A 25,921-nucleotide genomic window follows, 5' to 3' on the forward strand; every position below is an offset into this window, starting at 1 on the left:
ATGTTAGCTGTCTCTCTTCCCCTTAGTGTATACTAGTGTATACTTCCCCTTAGATATACTATTTCTTTCCCTTTGATGTTATTCACCTGTAAAGTCTGCTTTTGGCAGGTGCATGTCAATTTCCATATCTCTCCACTTTGAAGTTACCCTTTCTATAGCCAATTATTTTCTCTAGTCACATCTGTAAACATTTGTTTTTCCACTGATATGCTAATTCACAACTTATCATTTCTCTAGATGTCTACCTCTAATCAACTCCCTTTGTAATGTTCTTTTATCCATTTTTTTCATTGTTTTAATCTTAATTTTCCCCAATTCTTAACACAGGATTTTTCAAACTTTTACAGCCAGAGAGCACTGATGGAATCCCTGAGAAACATTCTTATTGTAATGAAGATTTCAACTGCAAAAAATTATTGCTTTTGTGCAACAGGTACAAACATACAAGTACCAAACTTATAGATGTATGCTATTATTATGACTAAAATGTTCTCTTATTTAAAGAAAACCCTAAGTCTTACCTTTATCATCTTTATTGGGAGGAGTGTTGCTGGAAAGCTGGATTTTCACACTAGGGACTCTCGTGCACACACTCACCCCTCTCGCACACACTCTTATTCTTCTCTCACACATACCATGCTCTCACCGTCACTCCGCAGTCCGCGCTCACCCTGATACGAAGATTCGAGTTTTGAAGTGTTCTAAGCTTGAAGCCAGCCTCTGATTGGACAAGCAGCTCCGTAGTATTTTACATGTCAGCCTGGCCTGCTACAGAACCCTGTCTGGGAAACCCTGGCTTACACCATTCTAATAAACCTCTCCTGCACTCTTAGGCCTTGGTAATCTTCCTGTAGTGTGGAGCCCTAAACACAATTCCAGCTGAAGCCTATCCTGTGGCTTTATAAATGTTTGGCACAACTTCCTTGATTTTGCACTCTGCTCTCTTAATATAGCCAACTTGTCATACCACCTTCAAGACTTAGGTCCATACACACTCTGGCCTCTTTCATAGCACCTCTCTTTAATTTGTACAAATTAGTTAATATCACCCCTGTTCATTCTTCTGACCAAAATGTATTACATTGTTAATCTTCATCCAAATTATATATGTATGCATGTATACATTATTATTGCTCAGTGTCCTCTTAAGGCCTGTTACTATCCTCTCCTTAGTTCTACATTTGAGTTAGATATTATCAGCAGAATTGAAACTATGCCCAATATATCAGATCATTTATATATATATATCCAAAGCAGCAGTAGTCCTAATATTGATCCCTCGGTCAATATTATACGATATACTTTCCACCAGTATAAATAAACATTTATTAGTGTGCTTTCCATTAGCCAATTTTGTATCCATACTGCCAATGTCCCTCTAATCCCATGGTCTTTAATTTTGTTATGATGTGGAGATACTGGGGTGGGTATAGTAAGAAGCCTCCAAACACCAGTTTAAAGTCCAACAAATTTATTGAGTATCAGGAGATTTTGGAGCGCTGCTCCCTCATCCGGGAGTTTAATTTTGTTAAGTCTATTATGTGATACTTTGTCAAACATCTTGATAGTCCTTGATATGCGTTTATCCACACCACCCCTATCAATTCTCTGTTACTTCACGCAATAATGTAATCAACTTTGTCGAACATTGTGTTTGCATGTAACAAATCCATGCTGACTTTCATTTAGTAGCAGACTTTTCCAAATTTCAACCAATTTCACCCTGGATTTTGTTTCAAATTTCCACAAGACGGATGGTAAGCTGAGTGGTCTGTAGCTGCAGAGTTCATCGTACTACCCATTTTATAAATATTTCCTCCAGTCCTCTACCTGCAACCCCATGTTCAAGGATGATTGAAAGATTGAGGCCTGAGGGTCTGAAATGTCCATCAACCCTCAAAAAGACTCAGATGCATCTCACCCTGATTGGGTGGCATTTCTACACCGAGCACTGCCAACGTTTTAAGAACATTCTCATTATATCCAATGTAATGCTAGAACTGCTACATTATCCGCTTTAATGATACATGATGTTCATGAAAAACTACAGAAAAGCAAGTTGTTTTTTTTTTCAATTGAAAACATGCAATCTACTCGTCAAGCATCTCAATCCGTCTCCATAGCAATATATTTGCTTCTCTTGACTCACCATTTATCAGTCAATATCAGCAGACATTTCTGTCAGGAGTGATCTTTAACCTGTCTCCTGAACAACCCGCACTGGCGGCTAACTCTTTTCATGACGCGGGCGATGTTGACAACTCTGCATCAAAAGCCCATGTCCAGCTGGCGACAGGGGCTGACTGTCAGGACACCCAGGCATACCGATTGCGACACGCAGCTGGCATGTCCTGTGAGATGTTAATACGTATGTTTCCACCGGGCTGACAAAATATCACCTACTGTATTGTTTCTTTTTTTAAAAAAGATGCAAATGCCAGCTGATGAATTCTGAGCCGCCGCCATTAACCGAGACACTGATTGTATTGGTCACCAGGCGCTGACCCACCTGACCGGAAGTTCCGGCGCTCACTTCCGGCAGCCGCTGCTCCTGTTCCCGGGTTCGAGCCGAGGGTGGCCCCGTGCTCCCGCAGCAGGTGAGAGACCGAGACCGGGACCGGGGGGAGAGGGAGCGGGCAGGGCCGGGCGTCCGGCAGCCGAGAAGGAGGAGGAGCGGCGGGGGGCTGAGGCAGGAGACCTGGTCAGAGAGCCGGAGCCGGCGGGGCGGCTGCTGGGTGCTCAGTGCCCCGGTCACTAAAATCACTGACCGGGCACCTTCAGTGAGTGAGGGGCGGTTAGGGAGCCGGCCCTGGCCGGGGGAGAAAGTGAGCCTCTGCTCGGATTCGGGGTTCACAGGGAGGAAGTTGTAAGACTTTCATTTATGTAACGCCTCCCGCCGCCACCAGCCTCTGTCAGCGCTCCAGAAGCACTGAAGTAGTTTTAGGAAGTACCCTCTCTGCCGTAATATGGGAAACACATACACCACAGCAAGTTCCCGCAAATTGTAACGTGTTCATGACCCAGACATCTTTGTTTTCTCACTGTTATTGACTGAGGGATAAATAACAGTCAGGATACTGTGGGTGACTCCCTTGCTCTTCAGGATTATCTCATGGGACCCTTCATGTCCCCATGAGAGGGCACTTGGGGCCTCAGTTTAACCTCTGATCCAAAACATGGCACCTTTGATAGTATTGCACTCCTCCTGCATTGCAGTGTCAGCCTATGTTTTGTGCTCAAGTTCCTTGAGTGGGATTTAACCCAACAACCTTGCTCGTGAGAGGAGCGGTGGTGGGGAATTGCTACGTAGGGAATGTTGGGGTGCAGCTGATTTGGGATGGAGACAGCACAAAAAGATTGGGATTATGGTTGCATCAGAGAGGAGGAAGTGAATCCATTTGGGGATGGGGTGTTGGTGGGGGGTTCAGCTGTGCCGTCAGCAGTGTCTGTGTCCATGTACTAGAATCCTGGGAAGTTCTGCCTTAATTTGATGGTATGTGCAGCAACCACAAATATTCATTTTAAAAGACAACTTCGATGTATCGAGTGTTCCTTTTCGAATATATTTTTAAATAACAAAGCTGGCCTAATACTGCTGCCATTTGTACTGCTGAGTTAATCAACCAGTTAATCAGTTGTAATCTTCTTTTCTCTTTTAGCTAACGTAAACAAATTACAAATGCGTTACTAGTCTAACAAAGTTGTGCGTTGTATTCAGATTAGGAAAAAGAAGGAAAAGATGACACACAAAAAGCAGTGTTTGAATTTGAACTTGGTAGTTTTACATTAAGACTCAATGAGGTGGTTAATGTCACATGGTTTTGATTTATCTAGCAGCTTCCACAGCCTCTGGTTATCCTAAATTACCAAGGTAAGGAAGTGTAGCCAATGGAGGAAATTCAGGAACCAGATTGCACGCACAAAGATCCCACAAACAGCAACATAGTAATGGCCAAATAAATATTGGCCAGGATACTGGGTAGAGTTCCCCAGCTCTACTTTGAAATGTTGCCATGGATGTTTTAGGTCCACCTAAGAGCAGCCAGGGCCTTGGAGGATGATTTGATTTATTGTTGTCGCATGTATTGGGATACAGTGAAAAATATTGTTTCTTGCACTATACAGTCAAAACATACCAGCCATGGAGTACACAGGGGAGAAGGAAGAGATAGGATGCAGGATATAGTGTTGCAGTTACAGGTAGGGTGAAAGAAAGATCAGCTTAATATATGATGAGACCATTCAAAAGTCTGATGACAGCAGGGAAGCAGCTGTTCTTGAGTTTGTTGATACGTGTTTTCAAACTCTTGTATCTTTTTCCTAATGGAAGAAGGTGGAAGCGAGTACGTCCTGGGCGTGTGGGATGCAGAAGAGATTCTTTAGAATGGTACCAGGAATGCAGGACTTCAGTTACATGGAGGGACTAAAAAAGCAGGGGTTCTCTTCTTAACCTTGTATGCTCCAATGAGGGTATGCATATTTGCGTCATCACTGACCACCCATTTCCTCCTCTGGAACACAGCCTGACTTTATCTCTATTTTCATCCTATCTGCTACTGAAACCTTCATTTATGCCTTCATTAGCTCTAGAATTGACAGTTGTAATCCCAATGTTGTTCATTTGTTTAAGAAGGGTAGCAAGAATAATCCAGGTAATTACAGGCTGGTGAGCCTTACATTAGTGGTAGGGAAATTATTGGAGAAGATTCTTCGAGACAGGATTTATTTCCACTTGGAAATAAATGAACGTATTAGTGAGAGGCAACATGGTTTTGTGAAGTGGAGGTCGTGTCTCACGAACATGATCGAGTTTTTCGAGGATGTGACAAAGATGATTGAGGGTAGAGTAGTGGATGTTGTCTACATGGACTTCAGTAAGGCCTTTGACAAGGTCCCTCATGGCAGACTGGTGCAGAAGGTGACGTCGCATGGGATCAGAGGTGAGCTGGCATGGTGGATACAAAACTGGCTCGGTCAAAGAAGACAGAGGGTAGCAGTGGAAGGGTGCGTTTCTGAATGGAGGGCTGTGACAAGTGGTGTTCCTTGGGGATCAGTGCAGGGACCTTTGCTGTTTGTAATATATATAAATGATTTGGAGAAAACTGTAACTGGATTGATTAGTAAGTTTGCGGACGACACAAAGGTTGGTGGATTTGCGGATAGCGATGAGGACCATCAGAGAATACAGCAGGATATAGATCAGTTGGAGACTTGGGCAGAGAGATGGCAGATGGCGTTTAATCCGGACAAATGTGAGATAATGCATTTTGGAAGGTCTAATACAGATAGGAAATATACAGTAAATGGCAGAACCCTTAAGAATATTGATAGGCAAAGGGATCTGGGTGTACAGGTACACAGGTCACTGAAAGTGGCAATGCAGATGGAGAAGGTAGTCAAGAAGGCATACGGCATGCTTGCCTTCATCGGCCGAGGTATTGAGTTTAAAAATTGGCAAGTCATGTTGCAGCTTTATAGAACCTTTAGTTAGGCTGCACTTGGAATATAGTGTTCAATTCTGGTCACCGCACTACCAGAAGGATGTGGAGACTTTGGAGAGGGTACAGAAAAGATTTACCAGGATGTTGTCTGGTATGGAGGGCATTAGCTATGAGAAGAGGTTGGAGAAACTTGGTTTGTTCTCACTGGAGAAACCTGGTTTGTTCTCACTGGAGGTTGAGGGGCGACCTGATAGAAGTCTGCAAGATTATGAGAGGCATGGATAGAGTGGATAGTCAGAAGCTTTTTCCCAGGGTGGAAGAGTCAATTACTAGGGGGCATAGGTTTAAGGTGCGATCGGCAAAGTTTAAAGGAGGTGTACGAGGCAGATTTTTTACAGAGTAGTGGGTGCCTGGAACTCGTTGCTGGGGGAGGACGTGGTTACGGTAGTGACTTTTAAGGGGTGTCTTGACAAGTACATGAATAGGATGGGAATAGAGGGATACGGCCCCCGGAAGGGTAGGGGGTTTTAGTTAAGTCGGGCAGCATGGTCAGTGCAGGCTTGGAGGGCCGAAGGGCCTGTTCCTGTGCTGTAATTTTCTTTGTTCACTCCTGGAAAACCTTGAAGCAGGGTTTTTGAACCAATGGAGAAAATATTTATTCAAAATAAATGTCAATAAAAGTTTATAAATTTCTGGGCAGCTTGAGTTTCAGAGGTTATTTCTCTGAATTGTTTTATGAAATAAATTATACGTTCACCATTAAAATCTCCAAAACCTATGAATAATCAGAGTAAATAACTAGCTTAAATCTTGGGTGGGTAGGTTTTAAATTGTGGAATTGGGAGTAATTAATTTTTGAGGAAAAGTTGTGGAGTACACGGAAGCCATTTGGCCCATCATACCTGTGCTGACCTTTTGAAAGAGATAGCAAATTTGTGATGCTCCCCTTTGCTTTTCCTGCAACCTTAAAATATTTGCCTTTACAAGTATGTATCCAGTTCCCTTAGGAAAGTTGTCCTTGAATCTGCTTCCACCACCCTTCCATTTCAGAACACAATTTGCTTCATTTAAAAAAAAAGTATCTCTACTCTCCTTTTCAGTTGGCTTCAATCTCTGTCCTTTAGTTACCAACCTTTCTGCCAATGGAAATAGCTTTTCATTTACCTTGTCAAAAATCCATCAACATTTTTAATCACCTCTCTCAGACCTCCCTTTGATCTTTGCTTGAAGGTGAATAACCCCAACTTCCCTAGTCTATTCAAATAATAAGGGCGGCACGGTAGCAGAGTGGTTAGCACTGCTGCTTCACAGCTCCAGGGACCTGGGTTCGATTCCCGGCTTGGGTCACTGTCTGTATGGAGTTTGCACATTCTCCTCGTGTCTGCGTGGGTTTCCTCCGGGTGCTCCGGTTTCCTCCCACAGTCCAAAGATGTGCAGGTGAGGTTGATTGGCCATGTTAAAAAATTGTCCTTAGTGTCCTGGGATGCGTAGGTTGGAGGGATTAGTGGGTAAGTATGTAGGGATATGGGGTTAGGCCTGGGTGGGATTGTGGTCGGTGCAGACTCGATGGGCCGAATGGCCTCTTTCTGTGCTGTAGGGTTTCTAAGATAAGTCTTTATCCCTTTATTCCATTAAATCTCTACTGCACTCTCTCGACGACCTTGAAATCTCCTCGAGTATGGTGCCCAGAATTGTATATAATACTTCAGTTGAGTGCTAACCAGCGATTTATAAAGATAAAGAAATATTTTGTTTTTTGAGCCTCTGTTTATAAAATCAAGAATCCCATGTGCCTTCATAACTTCTTTTGCTACCTTCAAAGATTTGTGTTCATAAACCCCCACTTGCCCCCTCTCTTGCACCACCTTTAAAATTGTATCATTTAGTTTAAATTGTCTGTCTCCTTTTTTCCAAAATCCACCACAAAAGAATGTTTTTGTGACATTTACATGGATTTTAATTTTGTTTTTTAAAAAAGTCTTGGTGCTGAATATTCTGCATACGTCCTTGGAAGTATTTTCACAGTAACTTTATTGCAGTGTTAATGTAAGCCGACTTGTGACGCTAATAAATAAACGTAAATTTAATGAGCTCTCGGAGTAATTCAGTTGAGAATTTACCTGTTCTTAACTCCCCTGCGAATCAAATGATGTTGATATCTCTAATTTGGACCTTGTACCTCTGTCTCAGGTATGCAACCTGTCATTTGGTAGTATGGAACTTGAGTATTGTTGAAAAAAGAAACATGCTGTTGAAGTAATCTGGCTGATCATCTACCCTCTGAAATTGAGGAGTGTACCTTCATGCATGCCTTCAATTTTGATGTTCCTTTGTCATACATCAAACAGAAAGAGGTATTTGCAGTGTTTGAACTCCTCTGTTCACAGCTATCCTGCCACAAACCAGTGTCCAGTGAAAATATGATCCTTGAAAGCCTGCCGTGCTGATCTGGTGCATGCATTTCTGGGATACCCAACGATTTGTTTGATTTTTCACATGTTGTACAAATGTTTGGTGGTGTTGCAAGGTCTCAAGGCCCATGCAGACGTGCAAATCCGTAGACCTGACAAAGGGACTTGAATAGTCGTCCTTAAGCATAACAATACTGACAAAATGAAGGCTGTCCATAATGGCAAATCCAAATTCGTATCCATTGGAGCCACCACCTAGCATAACTGCACAGCCCTGCTTGAAAGCAAGCCACAAAAATGCTTTGGAGACTTGCACAAGAGTAAAAAGCAGCCTTGTAGCACATGTGATCAGATTTGTCCTCGTGTTTCATTTTGTCCATAAATGTACCGGCTACCCAAGGTGTATAAAAGTAGCGTCCTATTACACACTATCTTATCTGGCTGATTCTGCACAATATGAATTGGCCAAATGGTTGAGCGACCTGCTACAATCAGTTCCTAGTGACCTGTCTACATATGCTGTGAAGGATTCCTCCGCTTTCACAAAGACTATACAGACCTGCATCTCGATAGCACATAATGTCACATAAGGAAGCTGTAGACATTTGCACTGTCACTTTAACAATCTAGACACATCACCATGTTCTGAATTCCTATTTATTGAACTTATGAACTCAGTACTTGTGCATGTATGGCCAAATGGTGTTGCCATGGGATTGCCTTGAGGCCCAGCTCTTAATAACATTTTTTATGAGTTTCCATGAGAAACACGTTTTGATAGAATGACCCATAACCACTTAACCCTTGCATATTTCTGATACTAGATGTCACATTGCTATATTTGAACCTGCAACTGCATGTTAGAATCTCAAACTTCTTAATGTGGGCCATTCCTGCTTAAATTCATCTTTGAAATCAAGCTAGGTGGGTGATAAGAAAGGACACAAGTTGCAAAGAGATATCAACCAGTTAAATGAGTTGGCAGTAAGAGGACAGATGGAATATAATGTAGGGAAATGTGAAGGTATTTACGTTGGTTGTAAGCATAGAAAAAGGTGTGACATTTGTAAATGGACACACCCAAGTCGCTTTGAACAAGGAACACAAAGTTAGCATGCAGCTGCAGCAAGCTATTGGGCAGGCAATGGCATGTTGGCCTTTATTGGAAGGGGATTGGAGTACAAGAAATAATTCTTACTGCAGTTGTGCAGAGTTTTGATGAGACCATATCTGAAATACCATGTGCATTTCTTTGTCACCACGTTTAAGAAAGGATATTGGAAGAGGTATAATTAAGGTTCACTATATTGATCCCTGGGGTAAGAGGGTTGTCCCATGATGAGATGCTGAGCAAATTGGGCTTATGCTCTCTGGGGTTTAGAAGAATGAGAAGCAATCTGATTGAAACCTACAAAATTCTGAAAGGGCCTGCTGGAAACAGATTGTTTCCACTGGTCAGGAAGTTTAACATTCGAGGACACAATCTGAGGCAGGGGCAGATCATTTAAAACTGGAATAAAAAGATTTTTGGGAATTTTGAGGGTTAGGGGAGCAGGTGGGAAATGAGTTGGAGATCAGTCATTTCCGTAATGCACAGTGGAGTGGTTTCAACGGGCTGTTTAGTCTACTCCTGCTCCTATGTTTCTTATGTTTGAAATGGAGCAGTCTTAACGACTTTCCTTTCCTCAAGATGCTAGTTTAGAAATCTGTTAATGCGTTCTCTTCTACTGTTTAATTCAAGCCTACCTTCATTGGTCAATATGTATTTTGGGATTCCTACAGCTCCGTGTCCTACAAGATTGGCCCCATTGGCAGCCTCCTCATAGGGCCTGAGCCATTTGCTCACCATGCACGCTTAATGACAAAATAGAACATATCGAATCTATCTTGCGGAATAAAGGCTCCTCTGCTCAGATCATTGCCCATTGTGTAGTATATATACTTATGGGCCTAATTTGGGGTCCATATCCACAGATCTCTAAAGGTTGCCACTCAAGTGGGGAGAGCTGTGAAGAAGGCCTATAGTGTGTTAGCTTTTATTAATAGGGGGTTGGAGTTTAAGAGCCGTGGGGTTATGCTGCAACTGTACAGGACCTTGGTGAGACCACATTTGGAATATTGTGTGCAGTTCTGGTCACCTCACTACAAGGTTGAGGGAGCTAGGGCTGTTCTCTCTGGAGCGGAGGAGGCTGAGGGGAGACTTAATAGAGGTTTATAAAATGATGAAGGGGATAGATAGAGTGAACGTTCAAAGACTATTTCCTCGGGTGGATGGAGCTATTACAAGGGGGCATAACTATAGGGTTCGTGGTGGGAGATACAGGAAGGATATCAGAGGTAGGTTCTTTACGCAGAGAGTGGTTGGGGTGTGGAATGGACTGCCTGCAGTGATAGTGGAGTCAGACACTTTAGGAACATTTAAGCGGTTATTGGATAGGCACATGGAGCACACCAGGATGATAGGGAGTGGGATAGCTTGATCTTGGTTTCAGATAAAGCTCGGCACAACATCGTGGGCCGAAGGGCCTGTTCTGTGCTGTACTGTTCTATGTTCTAATGTTTTCGGACCTGTAAAGTGTACAGTCTACCTCAAATTACACTAATTTGAGCAACAGGTGAAGCCAGCCATTTCACCTTGCTACTATGCAGTGGCAACAAATGGTGTTTTCCACTGACAGGATGAAGTTTAGCCAAAAGGCTAAAGCCTACTACACAAATGAGCAACATGTCATATGAATTTTAGTGCCGGTGATTGATAGGCCACATGTTTGGCCCAACATAGAATCATAGAATCATATCATAGAAACCCTACAGTGCAGAAGGAGGCCATTCGGCCCATCGAGTCTGCACCGACCACAATCCCACCCAGGCCCTACCCCCACATATTTTACCTGCTAATCCCTCTAACCTACGCATTTTAGGATTCTAAGGGGCAATTTTAATCTGGTCAATCAACCTAACCCGCACATCTTTGGACTTTGGACAAAGACAAACAATTGGTGAATCCTATCAAACAGCATGTGCTTTTGACTGTTTGCAAAAGGCAGAATACTGACTGTACTCAACCAACCCATGCTTGCAAAACTCAGAACAATGTTGAACGTTATATGTGATTTTGTGGTTGGGCAGCACTTGCTGAGTGAAGTGTGGTGAGAATTACAGTAGCAGCCAATTTAAGATTATCAGTCGGGCTCAGTGTGGCTCACTTGCACTTTCCAGAAACTACATATATTCATGTGCAGAGACCTGTCCCCTCTAGGCTAAAGGAATTTGTCTAGACGTTGCACATTTTTGAATAAATGAAAGCATGGGGATATTAACTTCTCAGTACATTAACCACAGCAATATCTCAACCAATTAGTCAACTTGTCAACCAATCATCATAAATATAAATAAGTATGAATTATTATTCTTTTTGAAATTTGGCATTCTTAAATGTCCTGATGAGTGAAAGATGAAAAGTTTTGACAGCATGTCTCTTTTTTCAGCAATACTAAATTGAGTCTGATGGAAGAAATTGCTTCATTAAGGAAATTTTGTTCATTTTTTGCAAATTTTGTTATAATGCCACAATTTGTGGTGTAGTAAAACTCCAGTACAACCAGTGCACAAGTGGCCTATTGAGACTTCTGGGATTTTTTTGGAAAACTACCATTTGAATTTTTAAGAATTACGAGCAACTGTACTATAATATAAATTCTGGTGCATTAGAAATGAACCCACAGTGTGAAGTTTAAAACTACATATACAGTGCTCCCATCAATGGACTTTGTGAATAATTCAGGCTTGCTGATTATACATTGCTATCAGTCTCACTTTGGTAGCTCAACATTTTCCATGCTTCTGTTTGAAGCATTCATGTTCCCATTAAGGATGTGGATAGCTACAAACTGTGGAACACAATTCAATATCACATTCAGCCTGAACAATCATCAGTGTACACATGGAGTGAAGACAGTGTTGCACACTGATTGATTTCATCCACTTCAGAAATTCATTGATTTTTGCATACTAAGTAAGGAGGAATGAGTTCTGATGTTGGAGCCAAAGTTATTCCTCAACCAACATCACTGAAGCAGTTTATCTGATCGTGGACTGTGGATGGTGAGACCTTGCTGTGTACAAATTGGAACTGCATTTATTCCATGACAACAGTGCCTCCTATATTTCAGATACTTCATTAGTGCTCCATCGTGCAAACCGACCTCCCATCCATTGACTCTGTCTACAGTTCCCACTGCCTCGGAAAAGCAGCCAGCATAATCAAGGACCCCACGCACCCCAGACATAGTCTTTTCCACCACCTTCCATCAGGAAAAACATATAAAAGTCTGAGGTCACGTAACAATCAATTCAAGAACAGCTTCTTCCCTGTTGCCATCAGACTTTTGAATAGACCTACCTCACACTAGGTTGATCTGTCTCTACACCCTAGCTATGACTGTAACACATTCTGCACTCTCTCGTTTCCTTCTCTATGAACAGTATGCTTATAGCGTGCAAGAAACAATACTTTTCACTGTATACTAATACATGTGACAATAATAAATCAAATCAAAATCAAATCAGCTTTCAAGTACTTTGGGAGCCTCCTGAGGTCGTAGAAGATGCAAAATAAATGAGTCATTTATGACCTCTATAAAACTGGCACAGTTTCTGTACTTGTTTAAATATTTCGCTTTCCAATAGGATGCACAAACCAAGAGTTTGCCATTCACGCCCCAGAGCCTGTTCCACCTCAATTCAGTTAGATAATGGCTCATCGGTCTCCCTACTCAATTTATCCCCCTTTGCCCCATATCTCTTAATATTCTCACTTTGCAATCTTGGTTCAATTGAAAATTTCAATTGGGGGTCCAAATTTCCACTATTAGGTGAATGCATGCTTCCATAAATCATTTATTAATGACAATTCTAAGGTTATGTCACTTATTCTGGATTTCCACACCTGAGGAAATAGTTTATTTCCCTTTCAATATTTCAATTATGTTGCCCTTTAATCTTTTAAAGGGAATGCAAACCTAGTCTTTTCAACATGTCCTCATAATTTAACCATTTTAATCTTGCTTTCATTCTGCTGCATATATGCTGTGTCCTGTTGAAGGCCAATTTTGTTGGGTGTGGTGCCCAGATTTGACTGCAATACTCTGGACATGGTATCATACCAGAGTTTTATGCAACTGTGGCATAACTTGCATAACTTCCGTAAGTTGTATCCTGGGCTCTTGAAATGGAAGCTAACATTGCACTGGAGTGTGTTGTTAGCGGAGTGTGGCGACTAGGGGATTTTTACAGTAACTTCATTGCAGTGTTAATGTAAGCCTACTTGTGACACGAATAAATAATCTTTAAGTTAGCTTTTGTACCTATCCACTAGTTTATAGTGACTTCTGTACGTTAAAACAGTAAATTTCTCTGCCTTTTCAGTTTCTAGCTTCTCATGTGTCTGCTTTTACTTAAATTAGATTGGTGACTAATCTAAGTAACTCATACCATTTTGAAGAGAGTATTAATGTTCATGTGTTTTATAGCCTATTGATATTTACCCACCATAGAAGTTCAGCTTAATTTTTTTTCAGTTACCTGTTTTATTTCTTCTGTTATAAACTGAAGAATGATATTGGCCATCCTTAACTAGCACAATTTCTATATTGAAATATTGTGATCAAAAGCTCTGCTATTTGCTTGTATTTTAGGATGTGTTTATAGAATGTGGTAGTGGCGTGGCTATATTATTGAACTGAACAAAGAAAATTACAGCACAGGAACAGGCCCCTCGGCCCTCCAAGCCTGCACCGACCATGCTGCCCGACTTAACTAAAACCCCCTACCCTTCCGGGGACCATATCCCTCTATTCCCATCCTATTCATGTATTTGTCAAGACGCCCCTTAAAAGCCATTACCGTATCCGCTTCCACTACCTCCCTCGGCAACGAGTTCGAGGCAACCACCACCCTCTGTAAAAAAATCTGCCTCGTACATCTCCTTTAAACCTTGCCCCTCGCACTTTAAACCTGTGCCCCCTAATAATTGACTCTTCCACCCTGGGAAAAAGCTTCTGACTATCCACTCTGTCCATTCCTCTCATAATCTTGTAGACTTCTATCAGGTCACCCCTCAACCTCCATCGTTCCAGTGAGGACAAACCAAGTTTCTCCAACCTCTCCTCATAGCTAATGCCCTCCATACCAGGCAACATCCTGATAAATCTTTTCTGTACCCTCTCCAAAGCCTTCACATCCTTCTCGTAGTGTGGCGACCAGAATTGAACACTATATTCCAAGGGAGCCTAACTAAGGTTCTATAAAGCTGCAACATGACTTGCCAATTTTTAAACTCAATGCCCCGGCCGATGAAGGCAAGCATGGTAATCCAGAGAACCAGAATTCAAACATTACTCGTGACAGTTGAGATTTTGAATTTGATTTTAAATAAACCTTTGAAAATGAAAAGCTGGACCTGGAAAAAAAAATGAATGAAGCTGAGAGATTATCATACAAACCTAACTGGTTCAAGGGAAGGAAACTGGCTTTTGTTCGTTTCATGCTAACGTGGCTAGCCTCAACTCTTTTTATTAATTCATGGGATGTGGGCATCACTGGCTGGGCCAGCATTTATTGCCCATCGCTGAAGGCAGCTCAGAATCAATCACATTGCTCTAGGTCTGGAGTCACATGTAGGCCACACGAGGTAAGGGCGGCAGATTTCCTTCCCTAAAGGACATTAGTGAACCAGATGGGTTTTTACGACAATTGACAATGGTTTTGTGGTCATCAGTAGACCTTTAATTCCAGATTTTTATCGAATTCAAATTTCGCCAGAATATTACCCTGGGTCTCTGAATTACTAGTCCAGCAACAATACCATTATGCCACTGCCTTCCTTGTTCTCTGAAGGCACTTGAATTGTTGGTGGTCACAAAACACCTTCAGGTACCATGCCCTAAGAGGGTATTGGCAACCATGAGCTTCCATTGGATTGATCCATGATTGGCAAACTACTGTTGTGATTTGCTATTGCTTTCTGCAGTATGACTGAGCAGGAAACCCTCCCATTCTTACCGTCGGGCATATTGGAAGGTTTTAAAAGCTGGTGATCAACCTGTTTGGCCACATTATGATACCATATCCAGAGTACTGCAGTCAAATCTGGGCACCACACTGAACAAAATTGGCCTTCAACAGGATACAGCATATGTGCAGCAAAATGATACCAGGGTTAAAATGATTATGAACACAAGTCCTGGAATGGAACTTGAACCCAAAACTTCTGCCCCAGAGACAAGGATGCTACCACTGCACCAAAAGACCTCTCACCAACAATTATGGTTGGGAAAGGAATGTCATGATGCTCATATCTCAAGAATGAATTTTAAAAGTGCTGCCAGGGCTTGGTGTCCTTTTCCATCTTGGGTACTACCAATTCTTCAGAGCAATTATTTACAACCGTGGTTACTTTGTCTAATTATGATATCACCTCCTATTATATTTGACTCTTATTATCGCATGTATCTCTATTGACACCAACCAGCTAATCAGTTGGAGATGTGGAAGTGTGCACTTAGTCCATGTTTTATACAACCAACAGCAAAATGTATTTGCAGTCAATTTAAAGAGGGTCCCTATGAACTGAATGTGAAATAAATTCAGGTATTATTGAGGCTGAAAGTATCAATCATATCCATTTTGGTGAGGAATTGTGGTGTCACTATCGGCAATTGTGCATTTTTTTCTTGTCCAGTTTATTTCCTACAACTCGATTTATTGCTGCTTTTGTTGAACTAAAATCGGAATGATGTGGAAAACAGTTCTGAGATCACTGGAAACTACTGCACTCTGTCACTTAGATGAATTTACTCCAGTTTTATTTTTGAATAATTAAAGCTTGTTACTGCATTTTTCTCAAAATTGTCAAATTTCTATTTCTCGCCTTTCTATCATTTGGTCTAAAATGTACTTTCAATAGAATAACAGTTCCCCTATTCTTCTCAATTCTGGTCAGATAGATTCAACTTTACAACATTCCCATGTCATCTTTGTTTAGATGCTGCTTTCGAATCTATATATAATACCTCTTCACCTGTATTCATTGGTGTTCTTCCTGAATATTTTGTTTTCAGAAATGTTCAACTCTGAGTTCTGGCCTAGCCTAACGCATGCCTCTTAATAGTATCAAATCATTCCTGCATAGCAATTTGTGCCTTTTGTTCACCAATGTTATTCAAAGTATTTTGTGCAAACCTGCCTCCTGTTTAATAGTCTGACATGTTTCAATCCCTCCTATTTCCAATCTGTTCTCTTTTTAACATATGTAACTCTAGGCCATCGTACCAATGACAAAAGTGAGAATATTGAAAAACCATTTCAACCCGAGTAATATTTTTAAGCAATCTATTTTTGAGAGTTTTTCTTAGCTGTAAGTACACCAAGGAACAGGGTAATGAAAGTAGTTTCTCTTCCTGTCTGCCTTCTAATGAGTTTTGCCTTTAATACATTGACTCTGTCCATTTAAGCCAGAGAGGTGAAGGATTTGAGACCTTGGTGACTACTTGATGCATTGGAGAAGCTGCTGCCACCTGTGACATTGTCACTCTATATATTCCAGTCTTTTCAGGGGATGAGAATAATCAAGTGCAACACTGATTGCACAGACTTAGCATGATCTCCTTAATGGCAGGACTCTTATTTTGATTTACTCAACCAGTAACTCAAATTAACCTGTTATTGAATGGTAAGGCTTGATCAACTTCCATGCTGTTCTGCTCAGTAGTCTGAGAGATTTGTTTAACACTTTGGTCTTTCTTGCCAGAATTGGGATCTAGATTCACTGCTTTAAAATCAACATGCAATATATAGCCAAATATCTTTTTAAAAAATGAGTAAATCTCCATGCTAGAAAAGAATAGGATAAATCAAGTAGCAATTAGTGATCTTTAGTTGACTATGCCTTGCAATTAATCTTGACCTCTTCCTGCACCCATTGTCTTATTGACTGCAACATCCTTACTAGTTTACTGATATAGTAGCACCACCTAAAATCCAGAAACCATTTAATATTTGCACTACTTGGTTTTCCATTTCCTATTTTAAAGAAATTCTCAGTTTTGAAGTTGTAGCTTTGACCTTTCTTTCAGTTCCAGATGAAAAATCCCCAAAACAATTGCCTAATTGAGGTATACAATGTTTTTGCCAGCCAAGAACTGCTATGAGTTGACCTGTGAGCCTTTGATGGATACCAGAACTAGGACAACTTCCCTTTTCTAAATAGGCAATTCCCAATTGAAGTTTTGAAAACATTTGCCTGTTGCCACAAGCAAACTATTATAGCATATCCTTGCATTTTAAAGATGATAAAAGTACTGGTTTATAGTCAAAAACTGACCCACTGCCTGGATGATGAAGCCTTGCATTCAATAAGAATATGCATGTTGGAGTGCTGCAAGTTCACGTCAAGCTAAAATATGCTTTTCTCTTAAAGCTGCCTGTTAACATGGCTACACCACGACTTCAACGCACAATGTCCAGAACAGGTGAAAGTTTATACAAGTCACTAGGATTGGAGAAAGGGGCTACGCCAGAGGAAATTAAAAAAGCATACAGGTATGAAACTTTACTGTTCTATTTGAAACCATAACTATTTAATATTCTGAGATTTTCCAGTAACTACTGTGAACTTATTGTTAAGCAACAGAATAGAGTTTTAACATTCAGTATATTGAAACGTGTTTGAATGCTTTACAACTGCATTTACACCATTTATAGATTTGCAGCATGGACTTGCTTCGTATACTGATGGGTGAGAACTTCAATTTCTATGCTCACATATGGTTGCAGTTTGAATACATAAACCAGTGCCAGGCACGCTTAACAAAAGCCAGGTCTTCTGAGGACCCCATTAACCAGGTTTGACGCAAAGAATCTAGTTAACATTTCAGTGCATAACTGCGGGATTGCTACACTGTTGGAGAGGCCATTTTATTCTTTGTTTGAATCCCTCCAATCAGATTCCCTGTTGCAGAAATGGCTTTTACTGAAGTCACAAATTGCACCCTGTGTGACTGTGACAAAAGTAAACGTTTCCTCCTCTTAACACCTTTTTACTATTGTCCAACTGGGTGGGGCTGCTCTCATTAGGGTCCATTCTTATCTAATTGTAGTCTGGCTTGTCTTCCTGCACCTGTCTGGTGTCCCTCAAGGATCTATCCTTGGCCACCTCGTATTTCCCATCTACACGCTGTCCTTGGCAACATTATCCAAGGCACAGCATTAGTTTTCAAATTTAAACTGGCAAGACCCAGCTCCACCTCATCACCACCGTTTCTCAGCTCATCCACTGTTTGGGTGTATAGAATTTGGAATATTGCTGAAGAAAGACATTTTGTCAAATCTTTTCATCTTGCACTCATCAGGGCAAATCACAATACCAATGTCAGGGGCAACAACAACTTTATATTGTATGAAAAGAGTGTTCTGCTGGTTGGCAATTGGACTGTGACTGCCAGAAGCATTGCTTTGTACTAATTGATGGTGACTTACTGTTAACTGCCAAGCATTGTTTGAAATTTAAACCCAGCGGCTTGACTCAGGTCAAGGCATTGTCTTGTGTCATGTTTTTTTTAGCTGAAACAGCCACAATGTTGTTCTTTCTCTCTACAAAGAACAGGGTCCTGTTTATTAATATATGTAGCTTCCAGTACAAGCAATGTGCCACGCTGAGCCCGACTGACAATGTTAAATTAGTCGTCAGCATAATTTTTTTAGCACACTGAGGATTATTTAGCAAATGTCCAATTGTGGAATCACATCAAATGTTGGGGGCTGGGTATGTCATGTGGGGGAGGAGGAGGTCCTTTGGAGTGTAGGGTCGAGGGTTTGGTAAGGGTCTGTGAAATAGTTATCCAGAAGCTAGAATTTGTTTTAATTCTTCTAACTTTTTCTGGGTAACTACTCATGTAAGATGGTCAGAACCATCAAAGTTTGCCATTTAAAATGCATTTTCGAATGGTTCTCAGTTCAGGCCAATTGTCCATGGGGAAATTTGCACTCCCAGGCAATTGATGTGCAAATCTTACTTGGAAATCTCTGGGGGAAGATTCCCATCGCATCTTTGGGGATCCCAAAATATAACTCCGGAACTCTGAAGTTACAGCCCAACCTGGTATGGGGGTGCTGGTCAACCAGTAAATGTTGACCGGGACACCAGGCAGACAGCCTCCTGTTCTTCAGTTAGTGGCTTGATGAGATCTTTTATCTGCCTGAACAGGTAGACTGGTTATCAATGTAACACTTCAATTGAAAGGTGGTACTTAACAATGAATACTTACTTTCAATCTTTCATTTTTGGAATGTGAGCTGCTGCCACGGTCACATTTATTTTAGAGCCCCAAATGCCCAAAGGTGACATTCAGCTTCTTGAATCTCTTCAGTCTATGTGGTGAATATAGTTCTATAATATTGTTGGGAAAGGAGTGTCAGGATTTTGACCCAGCCACAAATTAGGAAAAGCAATTAAATATATTTGCCAGGATGGTATAGGACTTGGAGGTGATAGTGTTTCCATGCACCTGTTGTTCTTGTCCTGTTAGATAGTAGAGGTTTTGGGTTTGACAAGTGCAGCATAAGAAACCTTAGCAAGTTACTGCACTGCATGCAGCACTAACAGGTAAAATTAACTGGACCAACATTGTAGCTGGTCCAGTTAGTTACTAGCCAATGATGACATCCAGAACATTGATGGGAGTTTTGCACAAATATTTGAAGGTGGCAGGAATGGTTTTAAAGAAAATGCAATTCATAAAGTACAAGGCATCTTGGTCTGTAACAGAAATCCAGGGAGTTGTGCTAAACCTATATAAAATACGAGTTCAGCCCAACTTGGGCGCTGTGTCCAATTCGAGATACTACACTCTCGGGAAGGACATGAAGGTTTTTGGTAAGATTTACTAGAAATTATTTGAGGGTTGAAGGATTACGGTTCGATGGTTAGATTGGAGAAGCTGGAGTCGTTCTCCTTGGAGGAGAGAAGGCTAAGGAGATTGATAGAAATGTTTAAAATAATGTAGGTTTGAGAGTAAATAAAAAGAAGCTATTCTAATGATGAAGGATAAATAATTGGAGAATACAGATTAATGCTAAATTGTTAAATAATCAGATGGGAGAAATGGAAGAAATTTTACCCAACAAGTTTTGTTCCCAAATGAATTATCTGGCCGTCTAGTCTGATGGATAGAGATTCACTAATAGGATTCAAAAGAGAAAATGAAAAATGTACAGGACCATGGAGAAAGAACCGGAGGTTGCGACTAATTGGATAGAACAAATCCAGGCAAAATGGGCTGACTGGCCGCCTCAATGCTATATTATTCTATGGTAATGCCATTCTCACGGGAGGTGGTTTTGTATATCCACTTGAGGAGGAATTGCCTCAGTTTAGTGTTGCATCTGAAATATGACACCTGACAGTGTAGAATAAGGGGTCGATTTATTTAGGACTGAGATGAGAAATTTCTGCACTCGGTTGTGAATCTTTGGATTGTCTACCCATAGAGTTGTGGATTTTCCATTGTTGAGTATGTTCAAGGCTAGGATAAGTAACTTTTGATCTCTCTAAATTGAGGGATATGTAGAACAAGTGGGAAAGTGGATTTGAGGCAGATCAGCTATGTGAATTGCTGGAGCAGGCCATATGGTCATCTCCTCTTTCTCATGGTCTTGTGTGAAAGACATTGCAGGACAACCTTGCAAATTGTCAAATAGATGCCAATATTTGAGATCTCTTGGCTACGGGTGCTTTTTTCTTTATCCTTTCATGGGATGTGGGTGTCACAGACAAGATCAGCATTTGATGCCCATCCTTAATTGTCCTTGATCTGAGTGGCTTGCTTGGCCATTTCAGAGTCAAGAATCACATATAGGTCGGACCAGGTAAGATTGGCGCATTTTCTTTCCTCAAGGAAATCAATGAACCAGATGGCTTTCATGGAGACTAACTATATACTCCAGATTTTTATTTATTGAATTCAAATTCCACAAGCTGCCTTTGTGGTATTTGAGCCGCTTTTCCCAGAGCTTTAGCCTGGGTCTCTGGATTAGTCGACCAGTGACATTGCCACTGCACCGCTACCACCCATTAGTGTGGATATTTCTGAAGCACAGGGTCATCAGCACTGCAGCTAAGATGTCGCTGAAACTCTGCCTTTTGATGTATCCAGTGCACACATATTGCATGCTTAAATAGTGCATTGTGGCTGGAAATTGCAGTTGGGTATCCAAGTATCTTAGTGTTGCCATTGACTCTACTTTCTTCATCTCTTTGGGAATGGGAGCCATCATCTGCTTGGGTTGTCTGCATTCTTCAAGTCGGTCTTGAGGTACCCATGGATGATCCAGAGCATTTCTTAGGCAGCTTAGGCAGTTTGACCTCCCTTATGTTTCTTTGTTTGTCTTCCTAATTCAAGCACCTCTGAAGGGAATTCCTCCTGCAAAATCCATTGGTAGACCATAAGATATAGAAATAAAATTAGGCCATTCAACCCATTGAATCATGGCTGATATGATTCTCATCCCCCCCCCTCCCCTGCCTTCTCCCCGTAATCCTTGATCCCCTTGTCGATCAAGAACCTATCTATCTCTGTCTTAGAGACACTCAATTACCTGGCCTCCACAGCCCTTTGGCAATAAGTTCCACAGATTCACCACCCTCTGGCTGAAGAAATTCCTCCTCCTCTCAGTTTTAAAGGAGCATCCCTTCACTCTGAGATTGTGCCCTTGAGTTCTAGTCTCTCCAATAGTGGAAACATCCTCTCCTTAACCACTCGATCTAGGTCTCTCAGTACCCCCCACCCCCCCCCCCCCCCCTCATCCTTCTAAACTCCATCGATTATAGACCCAGACTCCTCAACCACTCTTCATATGACAAACCCTTTATTCCTGGGATCATTCTTGTGAACCTCCTCTGAACCCCCTCCAAGGTGCAAATATTTAGGTTGTGTGAAAAAGTTCATAAAGCATCAAATAAGCTTAGAGGCATGTAAGTATGTTAATATCACTGAGTTCTTTCCATGAGCTCCTGTGTTCTTACATTCCCTAATGTTGGATGCCTGTTTTGTGGATTAGAAGCCAGAAAGTGGCATGCAGGGCATGTCAATTTTCAAATTGATTATTGAAGTAAAGGCCCGACTTAAGGTAAAATTGTCCAATTTGGTGTTTGCTGTCCATGGGAGCTTTTTTTGTGGACTGAAAAATGTGGGCAGCAGGGTTAGTTAGCTGACTAAAAGGAGTCAGCAGTGGCATAGCTGAGCTGCTGAAATTACTGATCAGAACGTGAAAGTGATTAATAAAAACATTACATTTTTTTGTGTGTAGTTGAGTTGTAATTTCTGTTAAAACGACCTCCATATTCCTGCAGTAATTTTCCTGCATCATAAGTACTCCAATTTTTCTTCTAGCCTGGTGCAATATTTAGTTCTGATATGGCTTCATCTGTTGTAAGAATTCTCTTTTCTGTAAACTCATTACAATATTTAACAAGCCCTACTGAGTTCTGCTGCATTTGGGTTAAATTTAATTTCTTGACATTATACCACCATCGAAATATATTTAATTTTAATGCTGGTACTTGGCCCACATGCAGAGTTAAAGACACTAGTGCTGTGACCTGGCTTGTGATCCAGGTTTACAATGTAAAATATAACTTTATGATTGTGCAGTACCTATTAAGAATGAGGTTGCTGTTCTGGTAGTTATATGGTTAAAGAAGCTGATTTAATTACCAGTTTATTTTTAATCAGACACTAATACAAAACAAAATTCTGTGAATACTGGAAATTTGAATCAAATCAGAATGTATTGGAAATGCTCAGCACATCAGGCAGGACCTGTGGCGGTAGAAATGTGTTTTTCTCTCCACAAATACCTCTTGACCACTTGAGTATTTCTAGCATTTTAAAAATTATTTTTTGCAACATCCCTAGCACAAGAACAGTTCGCCTCCAGCAGCGTCTGGGGCCAGTTTATAGTCTTGGTAGTCTTTCAAGTTTTAATCGTTTTGTTTTCCAACCAGAAAACTTGCCCTCAAATATCACCCAGACAAAAATCCAGACAATCCTGATGCATCAGAGAAGTTTAAGGAAATAAACAATGCAAATGCTATTCTGAACGATGATAATAAGAAACGCATCTATGATGAGTATGGCTCAATGGGACTGTATGTGGCGGAGCAGTTTGGAGAAGAGAGCGTCAAATACTACTTTTTGATGAACAAATGTTGGTTTAAGGTGAGTTTAATTTTTTTAAATCTATGACGGTTGAATTATCTGCATCTTAAATTTTTTTAATGTTTCTATAAATCCTTTGCTAATGTAAAATGGTGCAGCTGATTGTGTTTCTGTTCATACTATTCAGATGTTTGTCACCAGTTTTTGTTTGATTTGCTGCATCAAAATGAAAAATACCTTAAAGCTGGCTCCGCTATTGATCCAATACCATGAATAGTTTTTGGAGTACGTCAATGTGTACCTAATGTTTCTGATCGGTATTCAATTTCACTTTTATTGTCTGTGCAGAAATTCATTTTGGGTACATTGTTTATTTCTTTAAAATTCTGGAAATCTAGAAATAAAAATTTGTATTTGAAAACTATTCCAATTCATTAAAATAGAGCCCCACCGTAAGTGCGTATCCTCATCCATCTATCAAACTTATGGTAAAAATTCTTAGAGAATTTGATGAAATGAGAAGGAATCTGGGAAGTGTGGATTGGCACAGGCTGTTCTCTGGTAAGAATGTAAATGGAAAGTGGGAGGCCTTCAAAGGAGAAATTTTGAGAGTGCAGAGTTTGTATGTTCCTGTCAGGATAAAAGGCAAAGTAAATAGGAATAAGGAACCTTGGTTCTCGAGGGAGATTATAACACTGATTAAGGGGAAGAGAGAGTTGTATGAAATGTGCAGGCAGCAAGGAACACATCAGATGCTCGAGGAGTATAAAAAGTGCAAGAAGCTACTTAAGAGGGAAATCAGGAGGGCTAAAAGAAGACATGAGGTTGCTTTGGCAGACAAAGTGAAGGAAAATCCAAAGAGCTTCTATAAGTATGTTAGGAGCAAAAGGATAGTGAGGGATAAAATTGGTCCTCTTGAAGACCAGAGTGGTAGACTGTGCATGGAACCAAAAGAGATGGGGGAGATACTAAATGGTTTTTTTGCATCCGTATTTACTGAGGAAACGGGCATGGAGTCTACGGAAATAGGGCAAACAGGTAGGGAGGTCATGGAACCTTTACAGATTAAAGGGGAGGAGGTGCTTCCTGTCTTGAGGCAAATCAGAGTGGATAAATCCCCAGGACCGGACAGGGTATTCCCACGGACCTTGAGGGAAGCTAGTGTTGAACTTGCAGGGGCCCTGGCAGACATATTTAAAATGTCAGTATTCACGGGGGAGGTGCCGGATGATTGGAGGGTGGCTCATGTTGTTCTGTTGTTTAAAAAAGGTTCCAAAAGAAATCCGGGAAATTATAGGCCAGTAAGTTTGACGTCGGTGGTGGGCAAGCTGTTGGAAGGTGTGATAAGGGATAGGATCTACAAATATTTGGATAGACAGGGACTTATTAGGGAGAGTCAACATGGCTTTGTGCGTGATAGGTCATGTTTGACCAATCTATTAGAGTTTTTCGAGGAGGTTACCAGGAAAGTGGATGAAGGGAAGGCAGTGGATTTCAGCAAGGCTTTTGACAAGTTCCCTCATGGGAGGTTAGTTAGGAAGGTTCAGTCGCTGGGTATACATGGGGAGGTAGTAAATTGGATTAGACACTGGCTCAATGGAAGAAGCCAGAGAGTGGTTATGGAGGATTGCTTCTCTGAGTGGAGGCCTGTGACTAGTGGTGTGCCGCAGGGATCGGTGTTGGGTCCATTGTTGTTTGTCATCTATGTCAATGATCTGGATGATGATGTGGTAAATTGGATCAGCAAATTTGCTGATGATACATAGATTGGAGGTGTAGTGGACAGTGAGGAAGGTTTTCAAAGCTTGCAGAGGGATTTGGACCAACTAGAAAAATGGGCTGAAAAATGGCAAATGGAATTTAACGCAGACAAGTGTGAGATATTGCACTTTGGAAGGACAAACCAAAGTAGAACGTACAGGGTAAATGGTAGGACTCTGAAGAGTGCAGTTGAACAGAGGGATCTGGGAATACAGGTACAGAATTCCCTAAAAGTGACGTCACAGGTGGATAGGGTCGTAAAGAGTGCCTTTGGTACATTGGCCTTTATAAATCGGAGTATTGAGTATAAAAGCTGGAGTGTTATGGTAAGGTTATATAATGATGTGGAGATGCCGGCATTGGACTGGGGTAAACACAGTAAGAAGTTTAACAACACCAGGTTAAAGTCCAACAGGTTTATTTGGTAGCAAAAGCCACACAAGCTTTCGGAGCTGCAAGCCCCTTCTTCAGGTGAGTGGGAATTCTGTTCACAAACAGAGCATATAAAGACACAACCTCAATTTACATGAATAATGGTTGGAATGCGAATACTTAGAGCGAATCAAGTCTTTAAGAAACAAAACAATGTGAGTGGAGAGAGCATCAAGACAGGCTAAAAAGATGTGTATTGTCTCCAGACAAGACAGCCAGTGAAACTCTGTGGGGGTTACAAATAGTGTGCCATGAACCCAATATCCCGGTTGAGGCCGTCCTCGTGTGTGCGGAACTTGGCTATCAGTTTCTGCTCAGCGACTCTGCGCCGTCGTGTGTCGCGAAGGCCGCCTTGGAGAACGCTTACCCGAATATCAGAGGCCGAATGCCCGTGACCGCTGAAGTGCTCCCCAACAGGAAGAGAACAGTCTTGCCTGGTGATTGTTGAGCGGTGTTCATTCATCCGTTGTCGCAGCGTCTGCATAGTTTCCCCAATGTACCATGCGTTCTCCAAGGCGGCCTTCGCGACACACGACGGCGCAGAGTCGCTGAGCAGAAACTGATAGCCAAGTTCCGCACACATGAGGACGGCCTCAACCGGGATATTGGGTTCATGGCACACTATTTGTAACCCCCACAGAGTTTCACTGGCTGTCTTGTC

The 25,921-nt window shown here is 41.4% G+C and overlaps 1 protein-coding gene across 2 annotated transcripts in view; it reads left to right on the forward strand.

The window, feature by feature from the left end:
• The first annotated feature begins 2,477 nt into the window (after positions 1-2,477).
• The window catches only part of dnajc5ga (DnaJ (Hsp40) homolog, subfamily C, member 5 gamma a), a 40,959-nt gene continuing 17,515 nt past the window's right edge, over positions 2,478-25,921 (forward strand). For both annotated transcript variants that reach the window (XM_078212963.1, XM_078212964.1), the window contains exons 1-3: positions 2,478-2,597; positions 17,331-17,452; positions 22,914-23,127. In XM_078212963.1, the coding sequence (XP_078069089.1) occupies positions 17,343-17,452; positions 22,914-23,127 (324 nt within the window). In that variant the 5' untranslated portion in view covers positions 2,478-2,597; positions 17,331-17,342. The remainder of the gene's footprint in view (positions 2,598-17,330; positions 17,453-22,913; positions 23,128-25,921) is intronic.

This window comes from Mustelus asterias, chromosome 5 (assembly GCF_964213995.1).
Source record: "Mustelus asterias chromosome 5, sMusAst1.hap1.1, whole genome shotgun sequence".
NCBI classification, from domain to species: domain Eukaryota; kingdom Metazoa; phylum Chordata; class Chondrichthyes; order Carcharhiniformes; family Triakidae; genus Mustelus; species Mustelus asterias.